The sequence below is a fragment of the Pelodiscus sinensis genome, chromosome 7 (assembly GCF_052426305.1).
Source record: "Pelodiscus sinensis isolate ZL-2025 chromosome 7, ASM5242630v1, whole genome shotgun sequence".
NCBI classification, from domain to species: Eukaryota; Metazoa; Chordata; order Testudines; family Trionychidae; genus Pelodiscus; species Pelodiscus sinensis.
Window position 1 is genome coordinate 74,663,226 of NC_143058.1, and position 20,269 is coordinate 74,683,494.

At 39.7% G+C, this 20,269-nt stretch overlaps 1 protein-coding gene across 2 annotated transcripts in view; it reads right to left on the reverse strand.

The window, feature by feature from the left end:
* The window catches only part of SATB2 (SATB homeobox 2), a 172,185-nt gene that overhangs the window by 136,497 nt on the left and 15,419 nt on the right, over positions 1-20,269 (reverse strand). For both annotated transcript variants that reach the window (XM_006117927.5, XM_006117926.5), the window contains exon 3: positions 13,101-13,277. In XM_006117927.5, coding sequence (XP_006117989.1) covers positions 13,101-13,277 — 177 coding nt within the window. The remainder of the gene's footprint in view (positions 1-13,100; positions 13,278-20,269) is intronic.

The window sequence follows — 20,269 nt, forward strand, 5'->3', positions numbered from 1 at the left end:
AACAGGAGCTATAAGAGCAATCTTACAGGAGCGCAGCTGTATCAGTATGGCTGTACCACTATATGGTTACTGATGTAGAGATGGCCTGTGTCCATTGAGAAGCAGGGCTTCTACCGATTCAAATGCATTCTCAAATCAAGTTGTGACATTACTCAGACTGGGAATGCTATTCGAGGGCCTAACTCCACAAGTCTTCTTTGATGGGATTGGGGCGGGGGTCATACTGAAATCAACCAGCATTTTCTAATACAGAAAGTACAGAATCCAGCTCCTAATTTGATCCAAAAGGCAGATTTCACAACTTTTAAGAATGGGTGTAAGACATACTTGTGCTTTAATGGCTTTCCCAGTTCTAGAGGTTTTGCTTTAAGTGTTTATTTTGTGCCTCTTTTGTAAAATGGGTTGTAAATCACCTTAAGATGCACTGCATGAATGGCTGCACTATAGAAGAACAGTTTGTATCGTACTGAAAAATCTTCAGACGTTCACCACACACAAATGGTGTCTGTAATGAAAATGCTACCATAGATCTTAATTTGTACCGGAACAAATCAGTTTTATATGTTCATTCTGTGGCTTAGTGTCATAGGTCTTTGAGAAAAGATCATTTATAATTCCTTACGCAATTAGATATGAAATTAAGTCATGTCACTTCTTCAGAAGAATTTATAATAAAGCATCAAATTTTTCCAGGTTAAACCAGTTCCACTGATAATATTTTGATAGTGTCAAAAAAGATGACATAAAACTCTTTAGTGTAACAAATTAACACATGCCTTTTGGATAAATTACTGTACATGCTGTTAATCTTTTAATTAGGTTCTCAATTTCACATACACATTTCTGGGAGAGGGGAGGTAGCAATCAGAAAATGAAAAAAAAAAAAGGTGTTGATATAGTCTTTAATAAGATGTCAGAAAGAAAGAGCTGGCATATGTAATTTTTTGTTTTAAAGTTGCCTGATAATACTAGTAATTGCTGTGAATATTATAAAAAGAACTCAGTTCTGCACTTTTTTTAAATTTACAAACAGATAGTCTTTTAGTTAGAAAAGGAATAGACTATTCTCTATGCTCATAATTCAGAAAAAAGATTTTGGGGCTAAAAGAAATGCCACCTATATTCACTTTTAAGTTATGAGGAAAACAATCCTTTGTTTTCATGTCTATATAGTACTTGTTACATAAAATCTGCTTATCTTATTCTTTTAAATAATCTAGGTTTACAATACAACATTGTTTGTACACACACACACACACACACACACCATGCATAAATGTGTGTGTATATATAATCTGTTTATATAGGATCAATCTATATTAATAGTGATAACAAACACTAATGTTTCACATAATGCCAGTTTTCTCATGATGCTATAATCTAGCCTGAGTATTTCCCTACAACATCTTTAAATTATTTTTCTGTGTACACAGATCATTATTTGATAAATTATTTTCCTCAGACAGTCCTCTGTTCTCAGTTATAGTATAAGATAAACATTTTTTCCCTCAATGTTCTCCCCACAGACTATTCCACAGAATCTTCACACAGTGCTGAAAAAATTGACTCTGAGAAGCAGACAAACTGTCATCAGTTAACAATTCCTGTGCCAAGGAATATTTTAGTATGGAATTGTCATTGTGAAAGTAGGAACGATCTACTAGCTATCCCACATAATGAGTTTTATTTGAAAAAGGAAGAGGGCCAAAATGTGGCTAAGCAGCAAATATATTATAAAAACAAAGCATGAAAGCAATTTAGCAAAGAATACTGAATGTCACACACATTCTCTTTTGAGCTTATTCTAATTAAACTCTTATTTGGAAATTTTTAAAATATCCAAGTGAGAAAGGGAAGCAACTGAAAATTACAGCATAGACAGAACTGGGCAGAGAGGAAGTGTTGACACAATTCTCTACCATTATATGGCTGTATAACTCAGGGTATGTCTACACTACCCCGCTAGTTCGAACTAGCGGGGTAATGTAGGCTTACCGCAATTGCAAATGAAGCCCGGGATTTGAATTTCCCGGGCTTCATTTTCATAAGCGGGGAGCCGCCATTTTTAAATCCCCGCTCGTTCGAACCCCGTGCAGCGCGGCTACACGTGGCACGAACTAGGTAGTTACTCGTTACTCCTCGTTCCTAGTTCGAACTACCTAGTTCGTGCCGCGTGTAGCCGCGCGGCACGGGGTTCAAACGAGCGGGGATTTAAAAATGGCGGCGCCCCGCTTATGCAAATGAAGCCCGGGAAATTCAAATCCCGGGCTTCATTTGCAATTGCGGTATGCCTACATTACCCCGCTAGTTTGAACTAGCGGGGTAGTGTAGACATACCCTCAGCTAGTACTGCTTTCAGTCAAAAAGTTATTTTTGTTGGAATAAGCATGCAAGGGGGTATTACCTATGAGTATCAAGAAAAGGTAGCCCCTCTCTCAGATACTTTCCTGCTCCCATTTAATTGCAGTGGAAAAGCTCTTAGGGGCAAATTCTACTGTAAGATAGACTCATAAAAAGTAGGGTTGGAAGGGAACTCAAGATGTTGCCTACCCTACCCTACCTTACCCCACAGCAGACTTAAGCATACTTTCAGTGAAATGTGCAACCATACATCCAAGAACAGAGTTTGGTTTGGAGGCCTCACAATTACTCATTGCCCTTGTCTATCCTAGGAAATGGGCTTAGCTAAAACATGTTAATACTTTGTTAAATTCCACTTAGTTGCCATCTAAACGAAGGGTAGCCTTCCCTGCAAAAAAGATGCATTTTATTGAGCACAATATATCAAGCTATTTAAATTCTTAGAGGAGACAAGGCATTGTAATTTGTCTCAGTGCAGATGGCTGAGGTAAATGCCAGTTGGTGTCCATAGGGTTGACCCTAACTATTAGCTCTATAAAAGGAAAAACTATTTATGCCTTGTCTCAGCTACCTTGATGTGAAATGCAATTAAAAAAAAAACACTATAGCCAAGGCTATGTCTTCTGTATGTTTGGAATAAGCTGTGTTTTAACATGCTAGCTTGTCAGGGTGGGCCTAGGGACCATTCTGATGAGCTAACATGTTAAAGACAACTTCCCTTACCCAGGCTAGGATTTTTAAATGTTTGCTTTTTTTAAATATGTTTGCTTTTTATTCTAGTCTACACAGAGCAAAGTTAAAAAAAAAACCCCTTGAGAGAGGTGAAGTTAGTTGTTTCACACACCATTGTCTTTGTCAACACATTAGATATCGTAACTAGTAAACACACCTCATTTTCCTAACCTGGGATGGGAGGCTAATCTAGCCTATTTTGTCCCTTCTTTAGGAAATGCTATTGCTTTTAAACTAAAGTTTAGGCCCACATTAGCCATCATTTAATTTCTCTAAACATAAATGTTCAACAAAAACTACCAAATACCATTTTCCAACTTTCCTCAAAATTACCAGAGGTCCATGTGAGTAGGGAGGGGAGGAAGGGGAAGGAGTGGATCACAAATCATCTGAATTTATTAAAAGTTGGTCTGAGCTTTTAATCAATGGTACACAGTCCTTTTGGAGTGAACTTTATTCGTATTTCCCCTCAAATACTGCTGCAAGGGTTACTGGCCATAAACACTTAGTGTGTCAAATTCTTCAGCATCTCTCTCATGGATTTAGAGAACTGACTAAAAACAATAGTTCTCTGAAGAGGGTGAAGCTGTGAGACAAGTTTTATATATTTGCATATAGCCTGCAGCACAGAGAGAGTGAAAAGCTTTATGGAATACAAACAACCATGTATAACAGCACCACAGATTTGCTATTATGCCTTGGTGTTATTTCTCAGAAACAGAAAAAAAAAAAGACTGAAAAATATCTTTAATGTTTTCTCTCAGTGGTATTTCCAGAATTTTACCAATTACTGGTATGAAACAAATTATATGCACCCTGAAACAATTCAGGATTCATTAGAGCCCTCAAACCAGCCATCAAAATATCATGTATTTCAAAGCACTCGATTTAAAATTCTCCATGTGGACATGCAAACGCTCACAGGCACACAGGAAATGAAGCAGGGGTATTTTACTATGACCAAAATGTGCTCTGACCACTCAGCGCTCTCCTCTTTTCATCCCTGCCTCCTATGATTGTGAACGCCATGGCATTTTGCTCAGTCACACAAACCGCATACGAGATGGAAAGCAGCCACCAGAAGTGCTGAGCTATTCAGGGCTCTGTTTGGTTTCTCTCTTTTAAGCTGTTCAAATACTAATAAATTACTTATTTACTTATACTACCCAGATGTCTGCCATGTAGAAAAAAAAACAGATTATTATTTGTGGAAGCTTCTGTTCCATCACAAAAATCCTGCAAATAATAAATGAGGAGCCACAAGTAACTTGCACATAGATCAGCATTTTGGGGGTGGAAACAAACAAAAAACCCACTTGTTGACCACTGTTTTAAAGTTAAGAATTCGGTAATGAGAAAAAGCAAAGAATGTAATGGTCTGTGTGCTCCTCTCATAAAGGTAGTGTCACAGAGGGACTTATGTAACAGCAAAATGATTCTACTAAAAAACACTCTCAGATGAGATTTAAAGGCAACCTGCAACATCTGTAATAGGATTTGGACCGTTTGTGCTTCTTTAAGATGTGGGGAAAAGCTTGAAATGTATTTTCCCCCCAAAAAATAAGCTTCTTCATGATTATTAGATATACAAAATATAGTCTTCCATGATTATGATGGAACACTTCCTGAGAGGTCTCAGTGAGGTTTGCTACGAGCTCTCATCCCTTATGTCCAGGGCTTTGGATGTCGAATCTTTTAGAAAGAGGTCCCTTCAGCCAAGTGTTCATTACATGTATTTAATTCTAACATCTAAACTAAAAAAAGCAAACACACATTGTTAAACAGGCTGAGTAAAATTCCTTGCCCTTTGTACTTGCTTGATTTTCACACTCAGTTCTTAAGATAGATTATTATTATTAATAATAATTTATTATTAATCATTACTAACTATCACAGAAAAAAACAAAATCCGATTAAAAACCTTTCAGGCCTTCTATAGACAACACAAGGGAAAAAAATGGGAACATAACCAAAAACTAGAAAACCTAGAAAATTTGGGGAGGAAGATGTTCAGAGGCTAATTTTCTTCTGGACCCTGTTAGATCATTGTCAGAATTGAGATCTGCTTAACAATTAGTTTAAAGGCTGTCATTAGCATTAAATTTCAGAGCTCGTGGCAAAATGCCCAGGAGAGCAGGATGAGGCAGATATACAACGTTGCTAAGAGCTTTAGTCCAGTCCTTCACCACCTTGCCGCCCCCCCCCCCACCCCACTCCAAATCAGAAAGCATTGAGAAGGGGATGAGAGGACACCTAGGGATGAGACTAGAGATGTCCCAGTAGGACAAAAAGGGGTTACTACTTTTAATGTAATCAAATGTAATTCTTTATCAAAAGATCAGGATAAGATTTAGCTGCTGAAAGGCGGCCAGAAAGGAGGGGTATTTTGTTTACTTTTAAATAAGGGGGAAGTGTTACAAGGGCACCCATATTTGGCAACTACCAAGTTGAGATTCTGGGGACATTGTCAATCTGCCTAGAACCTCAGGGTACAAACCCAGGACAGTTGCATTAATCACTAGGAGACCTCGTCACAAATTACTGAACTTCACAAGATTAGGGAGCAAGCTGTAAGGGAAAATTAAACAGCAAATTTTTTGGAATAAGAAACATCTTTTTGTACTATGTTTGTACTGCACCTGGCATAATGTAATCTTGGTCCATGACCATACAAACAAAGAAGGAGTTGTCTGAGAGGTAGCCATCAAGGTTTTCTATAAACTGTGCAAAAATATTGTGCACCAATAACTATTTTGAAATGGTTATTTCATGAGTTACCGGTATTATTTAGAAATAAGTTATTTCCAAATAATCTCCTAAAGTATGTCTAAACTACACCCCTCTGTTGGCAGAGGGATGTAAATTACATGCATCGAAAGTGCAAATGAAGCCAGGATTTAAATATCCCGTGCTTCATTTGCATAATGGCGGCCACCATTTTATTTCAAAGCGGGGCTTTTCGAAAAAATCTAGCAGGTTAGACGGGACATTTTCGACAGACATTTTCGTGGAATGAGGAGTAACGGTAGTTCGAACTAGGAAGCCTAGTTCGAACTACCTAGTTCGTGCCCCGTGTAGCCGCGCTGCACGGGGTTCGAACCAGCGGGGTTTTAAAAATGGCGGCGCCCCGCTTATGCAAATGAAGCCCGGGAAATTCAAATCCCGGGCTTCATTTGCAAGTGCGGTATGCCTACATTACCCCGCTAGTTCGAACTAGCGGGGTAGTGTAGACATACCCCTAGTCTTTAAGGTGCCACAGGGCTCCTCGATTTTTTTATAGAAGAAGAAAAAAGTGAACAATGTGACAGCATTTATAGCAAGAGAATTTTACCAATAAATCAAGTGCTTATTTTGTAAACACAAAAAATGCCTTTGACAGTGCAAAACCTGATTAGACCACCCTAGTATTTATTATCATCTGTGCTTTGATCCAAAGAACCAGCCCTGCGCACACAAGCTCTGAGCAATACTAGCCAATGGTCTTTGCTGAGGAGTAGGAAGAGACCACTACACCTGCACATTATCACATGCTCTTCATAGCAGCCAGTGTACATTCTTTCACATTAGCTGTGCATGGGGTAACTGCTCTGACATGAGTGCAGTCGCTCCTCTAGTTTATACTAGCTGTGATCAGAAAGAGACCCTTTATCTTCCTACCTGTCTGTAGTGTACTCAGCACACTATTGTTACTGTACAAGTAACATTCATAGACTAACAAGGACCTACTGTATTTATCTTCCTTGATAGAGGAGTATAAAAATAATTCTTGTGTGTGCTCAATGACAATAAATACTAGCAGCTGATCTGTTTGCCTTCACCGTGCAGTTACAGTCTAGGTCAGGATAATGTTATCCCACAGATCTCACTGTTGGGAAATGTATCCTAGTATTTAGCCCAAATTATCTACTACTTGGCTTCCTTTGAATTCACCTACTGCTATCTTTTAGAACCAGCCTAGACAATTCCACTCCCTCCTTGGTATTTGCACCCTTCAAATATTTATAGACAACTATAACCCCAAAAATAGAAGCACGGTTGTGATGGTCATCGCACAATACAACTAAAGTGGGAGCTAAATATTCAGGCTGACTTAGGTTCTCACATTTAGCAAAATATCCAAAACTCTTCTCCTCTCTAGCACTGAAATATATCCAATCATCATGGAGGGCATTAAGTTAACAGCCTGAGAGCAGAGCAGATTCCAAGAATGTTCACATGTTCAAAGACTTTGTTTGCGCCCCCTTTTCCAAGTGAAAGGATGGTTTGTGGTTAAGACACCAGAATTTCTGGGTTTCATTCTGGGGTCTGTCACATTTGCTATGGATCCAGGGCATATCCTTGAAAATCTATGCCTTGGTTTCCCAGCTGTCCAGTTGGAATAATGACACTTCCCTCTCTCTCAGGCATGCAGTGAGGATAAAATACTCCATGTTTGTGAAGTGTTCAGACTCTAGAGTGCCAGAAGCCAGATATAAACAACACACCTAGAGAGTCACTCAATTTTTTCTCCACCTTAAATCACCTGTCACTTTCTAATTTCCTTCTACTCCAACCTCTTTCCTTCCTTCCGCCTCCCAATTTCACTTTTCTCCCTAGCACATTTCTCCCCCCACACCACCTCATACAGCTGTCTTCTTTCTACCTGGCTACTTGCTACATGTTTTGCTCTGGGTAATAGGATCCCAGAACAGATGTTGCATTTTCTGAATGGGTGACGTCATGCAACAAAACTACTCCTAAACCCACAGCAGCCCCTCCTGAAATTTATTTATCTAATTTATGGCTAAAGGGATTTTTGATCTCCCCTGGAAACTGTTATTGACAACACAGGCATCCGATGAGCATCAATAATGGAAGACACGGCACACTGCCAGGCTAACCCATCTTTACCCTGACCGAGCCAAACCATTTTCAGGAAGGGGAAGCACAGTTCCATGTCCATGGCCCAGTCATTCTTTGATCAGCTCTAACTAGTACAAGCTGGTCAAAATATGGAAGAAAAATCTCCATTTGTTTTCTCTGGTTTCTCTCAGAATTGCAAAATTTGCCAGAGTTTCCAACTAGCTCTACTAATTAATATCCTCTGTGGTAAGGAGTCTACTTGCATAGCTAATCTAACTACTAGATTGTAACCACTCTTGTGTTTAATATGGACGGAGAGCCTGTGGAGACTGCTGGTCCCAGCATTCAGAGCTGGATCTTTAACAGCCTTTAACAGTCTTTGTGGGGCACTCAATGCCCAGACACATGGAGACTATGGTCTGCCTCTTCTTATACAAAGATCAGGTGCAGGTCACAAGGAAAAACTCCAAAGGCCACTCACAAAAACTGCCCCTGAAGGTTCCAGTTTGGCTACAAATGCTCCAGATGAATTATTCTCTTCCTGTGACCTGTCCTGACCCCAATAAATAAAATAATTAGCAGCAGAATGTTTTAGATTTGGGATATTAAACTTATTAAATTCTGCACAGGAAAGCATCTTTGTTAAGAAGAGCACTGTAGGAGCATATTCTGTTAATGAAGAAACAAACAGCAGGTTTTCGAATTTCAGGTATAGACTCAAGCGATGAAAGTAAAGACATAAATGTTCACTAAATGGTCGTGGATTTCACACAACCAATTTCTACACCCTATTGCCATAATGGCAACAACTCTGTCTGGTTACAGAACATTTTTGCAGCTTTTGTTGAAAAATTGAAGTTTCATGAGGCCAATGATAGCTATAAAAGGCTCGTAACCAATTGCTTACAGGATAAAAATGCTCTACCCATTTAACTCAGGATAGACTGGGATGAAGAAACAAAAACTTTTCTTCAGTAAAGTATGGTCCACTATCAGAAACCTACTGTATATTTGTCTCAAGACTGTTTATTCTGCTTTAGTAAACTACAAGAAAAACTATGATGGAAACAGAACAAGCAGTCTCACACCAGTTGCACAAAAACCAAGTGGTATTTTTCTCCCAACTGGACCTCTACTGACAGACATACAAAAGGCCAGGGATTCAAGTGGGGGCAGTTCTGAAAGCAAGTAGAAATTTTCAAAAGATCAAATGACACTTGCCTGTTGCACCCTGGAACCCCACAGAAACAAATAAAGAAAAATGAACATTGTACATTTTTCCTACCTAATAGATGACAATATCTGGAATTCACAGCTAGATTATTAAACAGTGCACAGACGGCTTTTAAGATAATGAAGCATTAACCAATCACTGTTTTCTTTGTCACTAGAATACATCAGAATTGCTCTTCGCATCAGTACTTGGTCTGTTTTCTACAGAGCAAGTTGCTCAGCGTTCTATTGTATTTAAAAAAGCAGCAGAGAATTCAGAGTTTCTCATATTGGCTTGATAAATTAGCTATTTTCCCATTCGCAGAACACTGTTAAAGCAAACTAAAATGATTGTTTATCAATGTATATTTAAAAAAAAATCTGTGCCAATAATCACAATTGTTGATTAAGTTACTGGCAGTATGCCATTATTGGAGAAGGAGGGGCTGGTCTCTCCTGATGCAGAGCTGGTGGGACAGTCTCAGAAAGGGAAAAACAAATAGATGTACAGTAAAGCCTTTGTTATCCAGCACTCTTGTTAACCAGAAAACTTTGTTAACCGGAATTTCCCTCAGCCACAATACTGTCACATCTTCAGGCGCACAGGCCTGCCTTGGTTTACCATTACTGGCTTAATTTTTTTATTTAAGAAGTACTAATCTTTAACTCAAAATAGAAATGTGAGACCAACTGCCTCACACTACAAAACTACTAATATTAAAAACTTGAGTTTTACTATTATTGTCCATTGGTTTTTCCTAGGTTGATGGGACCCTCAGATAACCGGAATTTTTAGATACCTAGGAAGCCCTAATCCCCGAGCGTGCCGGATAGCACAGGTTTTACTGTACTATATACAAGCTAATACCAAAACAATTCTTCACAGCACCACCTCAGGATACCTCCACTCCCACCCCCCCACACACTGACCTTATTACTGGTTATAAAGCAATATCCTACCATTTTCAGCATGAATCTAAACTGTATTGGTGATCAACTACTTCTATGTCCATGCCTCAGCCATGTCTCACAGCTGACACAAATCATCTGTTCTACGGTAAACATCCTATTAAAAAAATCACTCTCAAATCATATACTCATTTGTACTATGCAGGAACATTTAAAACTGGCTTTTCAGAGTGAGGTTATAAAAGCAAAACGTTAATAAGAGATCTAAGAGCTGATCAACCTGTATGGTTAATGTCTTCCATTTTTCAGTACAATTTCACTTGTGATGTTTAACAGTACAAAGGAGCTGCGGGGCACCAATTCTTTGTATGACAGAAGTGCTAACCCCAGAGAGGCCACCTCTTAACTAATGAAATCAATTTGATATGTGAGGTTTGAATACTAGACTTTTACAATCCAAACACACAAACCAACAACAAACTAATGCTTTAACCTGTCCATTTTCCAAGAGCATAGTGCACAACAATGCTACAGCCACTGCGCAGGGAGAAGAGGCTAAATGCCCGCGTGAGTCCCTCTCCTGCTTCAGCCCACAGAGAAAGGTACTGCAAGAGAGCTTTCTCCAAGCAAGATACTCAGCTAGCATGGGTCACTGCATGCAACAGCATGCCTCCTTGGAGTCGCTTCTCAGTGAAGCCCCTTCTCTCAAGAGGTGCCAAAAATCAAATCTTGGCTACTGAACGCTGCATGTTCCACATGTTAGTTCCCAACATGTTGAGTAACCGTGTTAACAGAGATGGATAGCGCTGTCAAGCGGGAAGCTGGCTCATCAGGATGGAAACAGTGGGATACAGTGACCTTTACATTCAGAGAAAAGTGTCCCTGAAATGGCATGAAATGGATTTTTTAAGAAACCCAAACTTCTTTGCTTGCTTTTATTGTTGTGTTTTGTAATGAAACAGTGTTGCTGTGCTTGAGTTTTCCTTGGACTCAAATCCTGGACCTCTCTCAAAAAGCAGACTAGCTGACAGAGGAAATGAATCATTATCACAGTTTTGAAAGAAGTTTTCTTTAGGAGCTCTACATTATTATATCCCAGTTTCCAGGACACTTGGTTTTAAAAGCTGCTGCTGCTCACACTGAATGCAGGCGAAACCTCCTGGCTGCCTTTTATTTCGATGTTTTTTTAATAAGGAAATACTGACTAATGCAGCTAAAAAGCCAAATTTCCAAGCAAACCCATTTTTAAATTAGTCTAATTGAGCACTGGGTTTACTTTTCTAAAGTCAAGATTGATGTGAAAGTTATGGATTTTGCTTCCAAATGTAAGCAGTACCATCTAGTCAATACAAGCCAATCACACGAAATGCAGAAAAATCATTTCAACAGAATATTAGTTTTCAATTTTCTTTCTAAAGGGTTTTCTTCTTTTAAACTTCGTCTCTACTGCAGAAGAATCATCTACACAACTACAGGGTGACATTTACCTTCAAAAGAGGATTTGTAGCACTATTCTAGGGAAACCAAAATAAATATTGGTCCAATATTAAATAATCAGAATAAGCTATCAGTCATCAAGGGAATCCAATACAAATACAGTAAACTTCCGATAATCCGGCACCTTTAGGACCCAGGGGCTGCTAGATTATCAGATAGGCCGGACTATCAGAAGGGGGGGCTATGAGGGGTCTGGAGTTGGGTGGGAGGGGATGTCACCCCAGACCCCTCATAGCCCCCCCTTACGATAGTCCGGCTCTGCCCCAGACGTCCCTGATTCAGCTGCTGCTGGTCAGTTTCAGCAGCTGCTGAATCGGGGACCCCTGGGGCAGAGAAGCTGGGGTCCTGCCGGGTTGGTCCCGCAGCGCCGTCCTTTGGCGCTGCGGGACCAACCCGGCAGCACTCCAGCTGCTCTGCCCCAGGGGTCCCCAAGAGCAGCTAAGGTGCTGCCGGGTTGGTCCCGCAGCCCCGAGGGGCAGCGCTACGAGACCAACCCGGCAGCACCCCATCTGCTCTGCTCCCGGCTTCCCCGATTCAGCTGCTGGTCAGTTTCAGCAGCAGCTGAATGGGGGAAGCCTGTCTGGCTGCCCCAGCACTTCCGGGTTCCTGATGGTGCCGGACCATCAGGAGTCCCGGAGCATTGGATGCCGGACTAATGGAGTTTTACTGTATATTAGCGGCCAAGTATGGTATGACACAACTTTTTTTAAATACACAGTGATTAGAAGATGACATTCAGGTGTCGTGGCCCTGAAAGGAAGCAGAAAGGAAGCTTCAGGGGGTACAGGATAAACTTAAAAAACAACAAATGGTCTGGTAGGACTTTATAGACTAACAAAACATGTAGATGGTATCTTGAGCTTTCGTGGGCACAGCCCACTTCTTCTGATACCATAATGTTATGCAGTTATACGCACAGATATACTACATGTTGAACTTCTCTAATCCAGAACTCTCTGGTCCAGAAACATCTGTCATGCGGAATGATTTTAGTTAGTCGGATGTCCACTTTTCATGGGTGTGACCAAGTTTCCTGCAGTCTCATAAAGTTTGTTTACAGCCACCAGTCTCTCTCAGTGTTCTGTGCTGCAATTTAGCTCTAATTTACCCCTAAATGTCCTCTAGCAGCCCAGTAAGCAGTGGAAGTGTTGGTCATGCTGCTAGACAATATTGAGCTCCAGTGGTCCAGAAAATTCTCTGGTTTGGAACTGGTCCGGTCTCGAGGATTCCAGGACTATACCAGTTCAACCTGCACATGGCTCTCTGAATAATTTTTTGAGGCAGCAAGCTTGGGGCCTTACCGTAAAGAAGTAAGTCATAACATTTTCCTTGGTTGATCAATACCAGTCTTTCAAACTTCAATAGGATTTATCAAATGCTTTCTAGACCAGATAGAGACTGAGGTTGTTACAAGCCCAGTTGTAAGAAACACTACTGACTTAACTCCTTTCTAGGTTTCCCATTAATTCCCTTGCACAGTGACTTCAAGAACTACCAAAGGCTGTTCTCTTATGCCAATGAGCGTGAACAAAAATGCAGTAGAGTACCTTGTGCCTGAGCTGCAGAACTGTGGGAATACCCTAGAGCCAGGAGCGCCGTCTCCACCAGCTGGCTAAAGAGCACATCTTTGCGAACCAGAACGAACTCTGCATGCTCCTCTCGATTATCGTATTCGAGGGAGGTGTCCAACTGCTCCACCACACAAAAGACAGGAATCATCAAACCTAAGTGAGAAAAGTTTTTAAAAGAATCATCAGTAACAGAGCAACAGGAACAAATACATCATTCATCGCCAATTAAAAATGTCAGATTAATACACTTTCTGGAGGACTCATCTGAGCAGAGATCTGCCTTTCTTCCCTCTTTTCATTGGAGTACGGAATAATTTTTCGAGAAATAGTGGGTGCTTCATCCCTTGACTCATTTAAAACCACTCTAGATTATGGAGCAGAGAGAATACAACACAGTCCCTAAGTGGCATGTGGACAAACAAGACACCTAATAAGGCTTTCCAGCTCCAGTTTGTTACGACTCCATACATTTTCCTATACCATGAAGCCAATACCAATATACTGAACTCTCTATATATTATGTATGTAATATACCAATGCCTGAACTCTGCATTTAAATATTGTTCCCTCTCCTCCCCACAAACTGTACACTTCAGGAGCATTAAAAACCCAAGGCTACCTCCATACATGATTATGTGGTCCAGTCAGAGGAGGTATGGTCATTAATACACATACAGACTGAAGCCACTCAGCCTCTTTGCCATATTAAGAGCTACAGAAACAGGCAATGACAAGCTCACATTGTCCATGAGAAAACCCACCCTCTTAGCAGGCGCTGGTCCTGCAGAATCACTGAGGCGGATAGCTCATTATCCAAGAGAGTGTCGGTCTGGAGACGATCTAGGGTAGAGGAAAGTTCCTCTCCCAGAACAGCCCAGAGAAGGTTTGAGCAGAATTGTTTTGTTTTGCTTTATTGCAAGTTCCTTTTGGGACTCCTGAAAGGTTTGCACCTACTACAACTTGTGTGGCTTGTGTTTGAAACAAACTAGGGAAGCTACCTCTCACATTAGGTTACACGCAGCAATGTTATCACCGTTCCTTTTCAAACTTCTGATCATCTCTGCTCCAAGACCTTTATTAATTGGCTACATATACATGTGAGTCATTGAACATGCTGGAAGCATTATGAGGCAGGATGCATCTCAGCCTAAATTGGTTAAACTAGCTCCTATCTACCCAGTTTAATGAAAGGAGTTCCTTTAGGTCTATTACTGTGGGGGGGGGGGGTCAGTTCTTTCTGAAAGAACAGCAGTATAGCTCTCTCGCTCTCTCTGGCTAATGGAAAATAAAAGAAAAACAAATGGCTATTTTTATATTCTGTCAAGGAGAACATGCATTGTACTACTGTATTGCACACTGAAGCAAAATGCAGGGAAAACTGAATTTCAAGAAGTCAACTCTCCTTTCTTAAGAAGCCAATTAAAATCTCTTTGCGGTATCCACTGCAGTTCTATTTCTCTCTTCAGTTAAAGATCACTTCCATGCACACTGACTGATGTTTGCTGGCTCTTTAGGCATTTGCTTGGGGAAAAAGCTCCATTTCATTTGCGAGTCACAGCCCTACATCATTCAGGACACAGTGAAGTCAAGGACAAGGACAGCAGGCAAAACTAATGGACTCAAATCCTTATCAATGGATACAGCATGAGACAAAACTCATTTTAAAATAAAACTGACATGCACAACTCAATCATCATATTAGATACCGATTGGGTTCTCTTTGACACGTGCAGCAGTGGGGATTGCAAGAGCAACAAGCTCCGGCATGAACCTCATAGTATCAGATTACTGTGATTTAATCTGTTTGAATTAAAAAATGTTTAACTAAACTAGTTCGCAATTGTGCTTAGTCTTTATGGACTCAAAAGATGGACCATAAAGCTATCTGTGGGCTTCTTTGCTGGAAAGATGCTATGGAATTAATTCTGCTGACGCTGGTGACAAAATTCCTACTATCTTCTATAGCACCAGGTTTAACCCTACTTGCCTGTAAACTACACAACTAGTTCAAACAAAATTCAGCCTCTCTAAGGCTATGTCTAGACTGCAGGCTTCTTTCGAAAGAGGCTCTTTCGAAAGCATCTTTCGAAAGAGCCTCTTTCGAAAGAGAGCGTCTAGACTGCATGGAGAAATTTCGAAAAAGCGGCTTGCTTTTTCGAAAGAAAGCATCCAGTGAGTCTGGATGCTCTCTTTCGAAGACGGCCTCTTTACATTGAAGAACGCTTTCTTTCGAAAGAGGAGCTTTCGAAAGAAGGCGTTCTTCCTCGTGAAATGCGGTTTACCGCCATCGAAAGAAAAGCCGCGTTCTTTCGATTTAATTTCGAAAGAACGCGGCTTGAGTCTGGACGCAGGGGAAGTTTTTTCGGGAAAAGGCTACTTTTCCCGAAAAAACCCCTGAGTGTGGACACGGCCTAAGTGAAAATCTTCTGTTTCTATTCAGATATGGTTTGCCATAGTGCTTTTGACACCTGATTTATCATTAGCAATGCCAACAATCTGTGGTGTAACTATTAATATGTTGAGAGACAAATTTATGATGACTGTTGTTACAAGCGGCCAAATTCAGATGCAATGCTAATGGCTGCATAAAATACACTTTGATAAATTAGCACGCGTATAAGAGAGAGAGGGTGTTGTTGCATCTTTTATCCTCCTACTGGTTGTGTTTGTTGCCAATCTATTTATTCACTCCTTGACATATAGGTTTTATTGATTCCCCATGCAATTTATACTATCATTTATGTCATCTCTGTAGAAAAAGCTTTCAAATGCTGGAAATAGAATTGCTCACTGTTTAATTTTGGGGTGGTAGGATGAACCCACAGAATTACTGCAGACCCTCTGTAATACTCCCAAATACTGCTTTTAACACGATTCTTTCCCACCACTTGTGCTTGCTGGCATCTCGGCTACAGAGATGGGCTTTCCAAACATTACTTGTGGCCCAGCAGAAATGACATTAAAAAGAATGGGGGGCCAGGGCAAATTACCACATCCTCTGCTACTAATAGGTTTTGGTGACTCTGGCAATAACCCCTAGAACTTTAACACCAATTCTACTATACTAAACATTGATAGTAAATCCAACTGTCCCTAGAAAATCTCATTCCAGGGAAGTACCGCCTACTTTGCCCTCTATTTAGCACTGGACAGAATAAAGCTATCTTTTCTTCAATGGATTTATTAGCTTAGAGTTCCCTGTTTCCTGACAGAGAGAGAGAGAATAAATTAACATTCTTTACTGTACATGAAATATGAGTGAAGAAAACATTTTCGGCTGGAAGCCAACACCCATCTCCTAGGCTGATACACACAAATTCTCACACCTAGGTACATATATTACACCTTTCATATCCAACCCTAATACAATAGATTTAAAGTACAGCTGTGTAAATTAGTCAACGCTCTGTAAGAGTCCCAGTCAGAGAATTTATAGCAATATTTACAAAGCTGGGAGGGTGAGTTTTGACAATGAAGCCTTGTAGGTACTAATGGAGTAAGGCAAAACAAGCCTTTACTCAGTTACTTTTAACACTGTTTGGTTCTCTGCATTCCTGATCACCCAGAAACTCTCACACACACACATACCTCTGATCCTAAAAATTGTATGTATATGTGGGTCTATATCGCTCATGGCACAGAATATAAAACATGATTTTTACAATCAGAGGCTACAAGAGGTGTACTGAAGTCAAGAGGGTGTTTTTTTTTTCCTTTCTGAAAAGGATAAATGCAATGCCAGAATGCCCAAAGGCATTCATATTAAGCTGCAGCTGTGCAAGACATTTTTCTCTTCTTTGTTAATTTATAGAAAAGCAACAAAGTTTCTGCATTTAAATATAAATTTAGATGGTGCTTTAACCCTGAACATACAGCCGAAACAAATAAGGGAAAAGAAGAACCTAGAAAATAGCATTGGTACATAACAGCCACGCTCCATACTCTCAGGAAGAGGTCAGATTACACTATGCACAAGTGGCTTTGACTTTTCTCCAGGATGGCACAAGGATAAATGGTGCATGATATAACTATTTATGCCTATGTATATTTTCCAAAGCAAGGGGGTTTAAGCTTCATAAATCCTTTTCTAGTCACAGGAAGTTGTACAGTGAAAGCTTTGCACATGGCTTTCCTTACTTTTTAGGCAATTTTTTTCTGAAGTTGGCCTCAGGTGCTGAAAGAGACTAGAACAAAAGCAACACGGAAACCATTTACCTGACATTAGTATTTTACTCTATGTTTTCTCAACCCCAAGTTCATTCTGCTGTGAATAACTACTTATACGTCCATAAAAATCAGAGCATGGGCTTTAAAAAACAGAAAGTATTTGTTCAATTGTCTGAAGCATCTTCTTTCAAAGAACTAGTTTTTGGTTACATCAGTGTACAAACTTTCACTGGTTTAACTAAAAGTTGTGGTCATTTAAAAAAAAAAATCACAAATCAATACAGAGTTCTAAACCAATTTAAGAATGTCTACATAAGGGTTTCCACCAATTTAATTGGATCAGTCTGTGCCATTTGTGTACAGTTATCAGACACTGTGATCTGGCCTCTTCCTGAGTGTATGAAGAGTGGCTGTTATGTACCAATTTGAAGAAAAAATATTTTTAGTTAAATCAGTGCAAGTTCTGTGTGTATAACTCATCAGCTCCTTTGGGTTCCTCTCACATGACTATTTCGAGGCACACTGTAGTATGGAGTCTTGCACTGGTTCTGGTACATGTGTCTGGTGTCTCCATATGTGGGGCGGGGGGAAGGGATGTAGAAAGCTGGTGATGATGTTAAATAAAAAAAATTATGTACACTCACTTCTCATCTCCACTGAATGGGAGGCATTGGCTGTTTATTCTAATAAAAATAATACAAAGATCAGCCAATAAGAGTAGGATGCAATAAAAATGTGTCTATTCAGATTAAAATGTATTTTCATCGGGCCATATTTTGAGCTCTATCTAGGTGTTATTTAATTTAATCTAATTTGAACAATTTCCAAACATCATCTTGATTAATTTCAACAGCATGGTGTTATGGAAAGATTTACTGTACTGGGGTTCTCTAGAAGGGAATTAATAAAGAAGCCAAGTTCTCAGCTTGAGTAACACAAGATTTTAAGACTTCCCAGATTTCTAGTGGGAATACTTCATAGCACAAGCATGTTTTCTTTGGGGAGTTAAACCCACCAAAATTATTAAAAATTGAGATCAAATGATAGTGTAAAACCCAAAGGAAATCATACGTTAGTGGAGAGATTTTTATCAAATGAAGAAGTAGAAAATAAAGTTTTTACAGCACATGAACACAAGGTAATCTCTCTCACAGAAAGACAAAGCCAACATCTATGATTTTATGTTCAGAAACCTGGGCATTTTTTGATACTTCACATCCTACTGAAAACCCTTCATTACTGGACAAAAAAGCAGGCTTAGCCTAATAGAGGTTCTGAACAAAGGCCATACAATAAGCAAGCATCTCAAACACAGAAAGCCAAATTCAACCCTAGGTTATGCAAAACACAATTCCAATGACATCAACAGAGCAGAAGCTGCTTACCCCAGAGCTAAATTTGTCCTAGAGTGTGATAACATCTCTTTCCTATGGCCAGTGTACAGAAAAAATAGCATCAAATCTACAGAGGGAGCTAAAATTAAGTACACACTCCACCCACCAATACTCAGATGAGAGACAGCATCTTCATCAATACTTGGCTTATGGAGAGACAAATCCTGCAAACCGTTCAGATGCAGAACTGCCATTAACTTGAATGGAACCTCTGCACAAGATGATTCTAGAAGAAAACTGAAAAATTTCTTAAAGCTTTTGTTTCCACCAATCATGTACTTGTCCCTCTAGTGGGGAATTTCAGTAAACATGGACAGCCAAGAGGAATAGGTCAGTTTCTTTTGAATAATTTTCACTTTCTGAATGCAAGGCACTAGAAGAAAGATGAATTAAAAAAAAAACGTGAGAATACTTGTTAATCCATTCCCCAAACTGCTTTCTTTTAAACAAATGCTAATTCTGGACAGTAACCTTTCCAGAATTTCATAGAAGAATTCACATAGCAAAGAGTGTTTCTTCTGTTCTCTTCCTCATTAGAATTGACTGCCAAGTCCCACTGATTAAAAAGGTAGGAACCTCTAGACTATACCAGTTCCCAGTTCTATAGATTTTTGATTTTCAGCATTGAAGAGCTCCATCCCATATTCTCATGTAAATGTAAAACAATAACTATAGGGGCCTACATTCCTGTGTAACTGCATGATTTCCACTCTTGAAAAAACATATTGTGCAACACCAACCACTCAGCAAGGCTGCCACAGCTCCAAAACTGTATCATCTGAAGACCCCCAGACAATTCTGAGAAATGAATCTCTCACACATATACCAACAGACAGGAAAGATTACTATTTGAGCTTCACTAGCTGAAGCAGATCGTAATTATGCAGATACTCTAATGTGTGCCAAACTGCTTTTTGAGAAGAGAGGGACTGCTGAGTATTAGAAAAAGAGAGCTCACCGTTCTTATCTTCACACCACTTTTATTGAAAGTGTTGCTCAGCTCTAGCTGGAAGGGATGTGATATCTTGCACATAAAGTCCTGCAGAGTCTAATTAAAAATTTAATATTTAGGACAGGTATGGATAGTCTGAAGAGATACAAAGATACTGTTTCTAAAGTGCAACACACCTATCACTATTTGTGATTAAAAGCAACCGCTCTTGAAATAGATCCCTCATAGCAATGCAGCACAGTAAAGTGCTAAAAGAAACAAGTCAAAAACTTCAGCAGGTATTAGTCATATTCTCTCAGTATCGTTTTCAAGCGATCCATAAATCTTAAATATAATTACTTTTGACCGAATATAAGCGGTTGGCAGTTAACTTGTTTACAATAAAAGCTTGGTTTGGGTAAATGGACTGTTCTTCAGTCGTTTAAACAACAAATACAAACCTAAAACAGTCCTGTTATGAGGTAGAGAATTCTTTCACTGTAAATCTTTTTACTGAGGACTGGGGGAATTACTTTCAGCTTGTTTTCCACTAACCACTTGGAACCATGTGAAAACCGCTACATGTATCCAGACATGAGGCTAACTGGAATTCTGTACATTGGAATTAAAGATTATATCAAGACCATTACAAC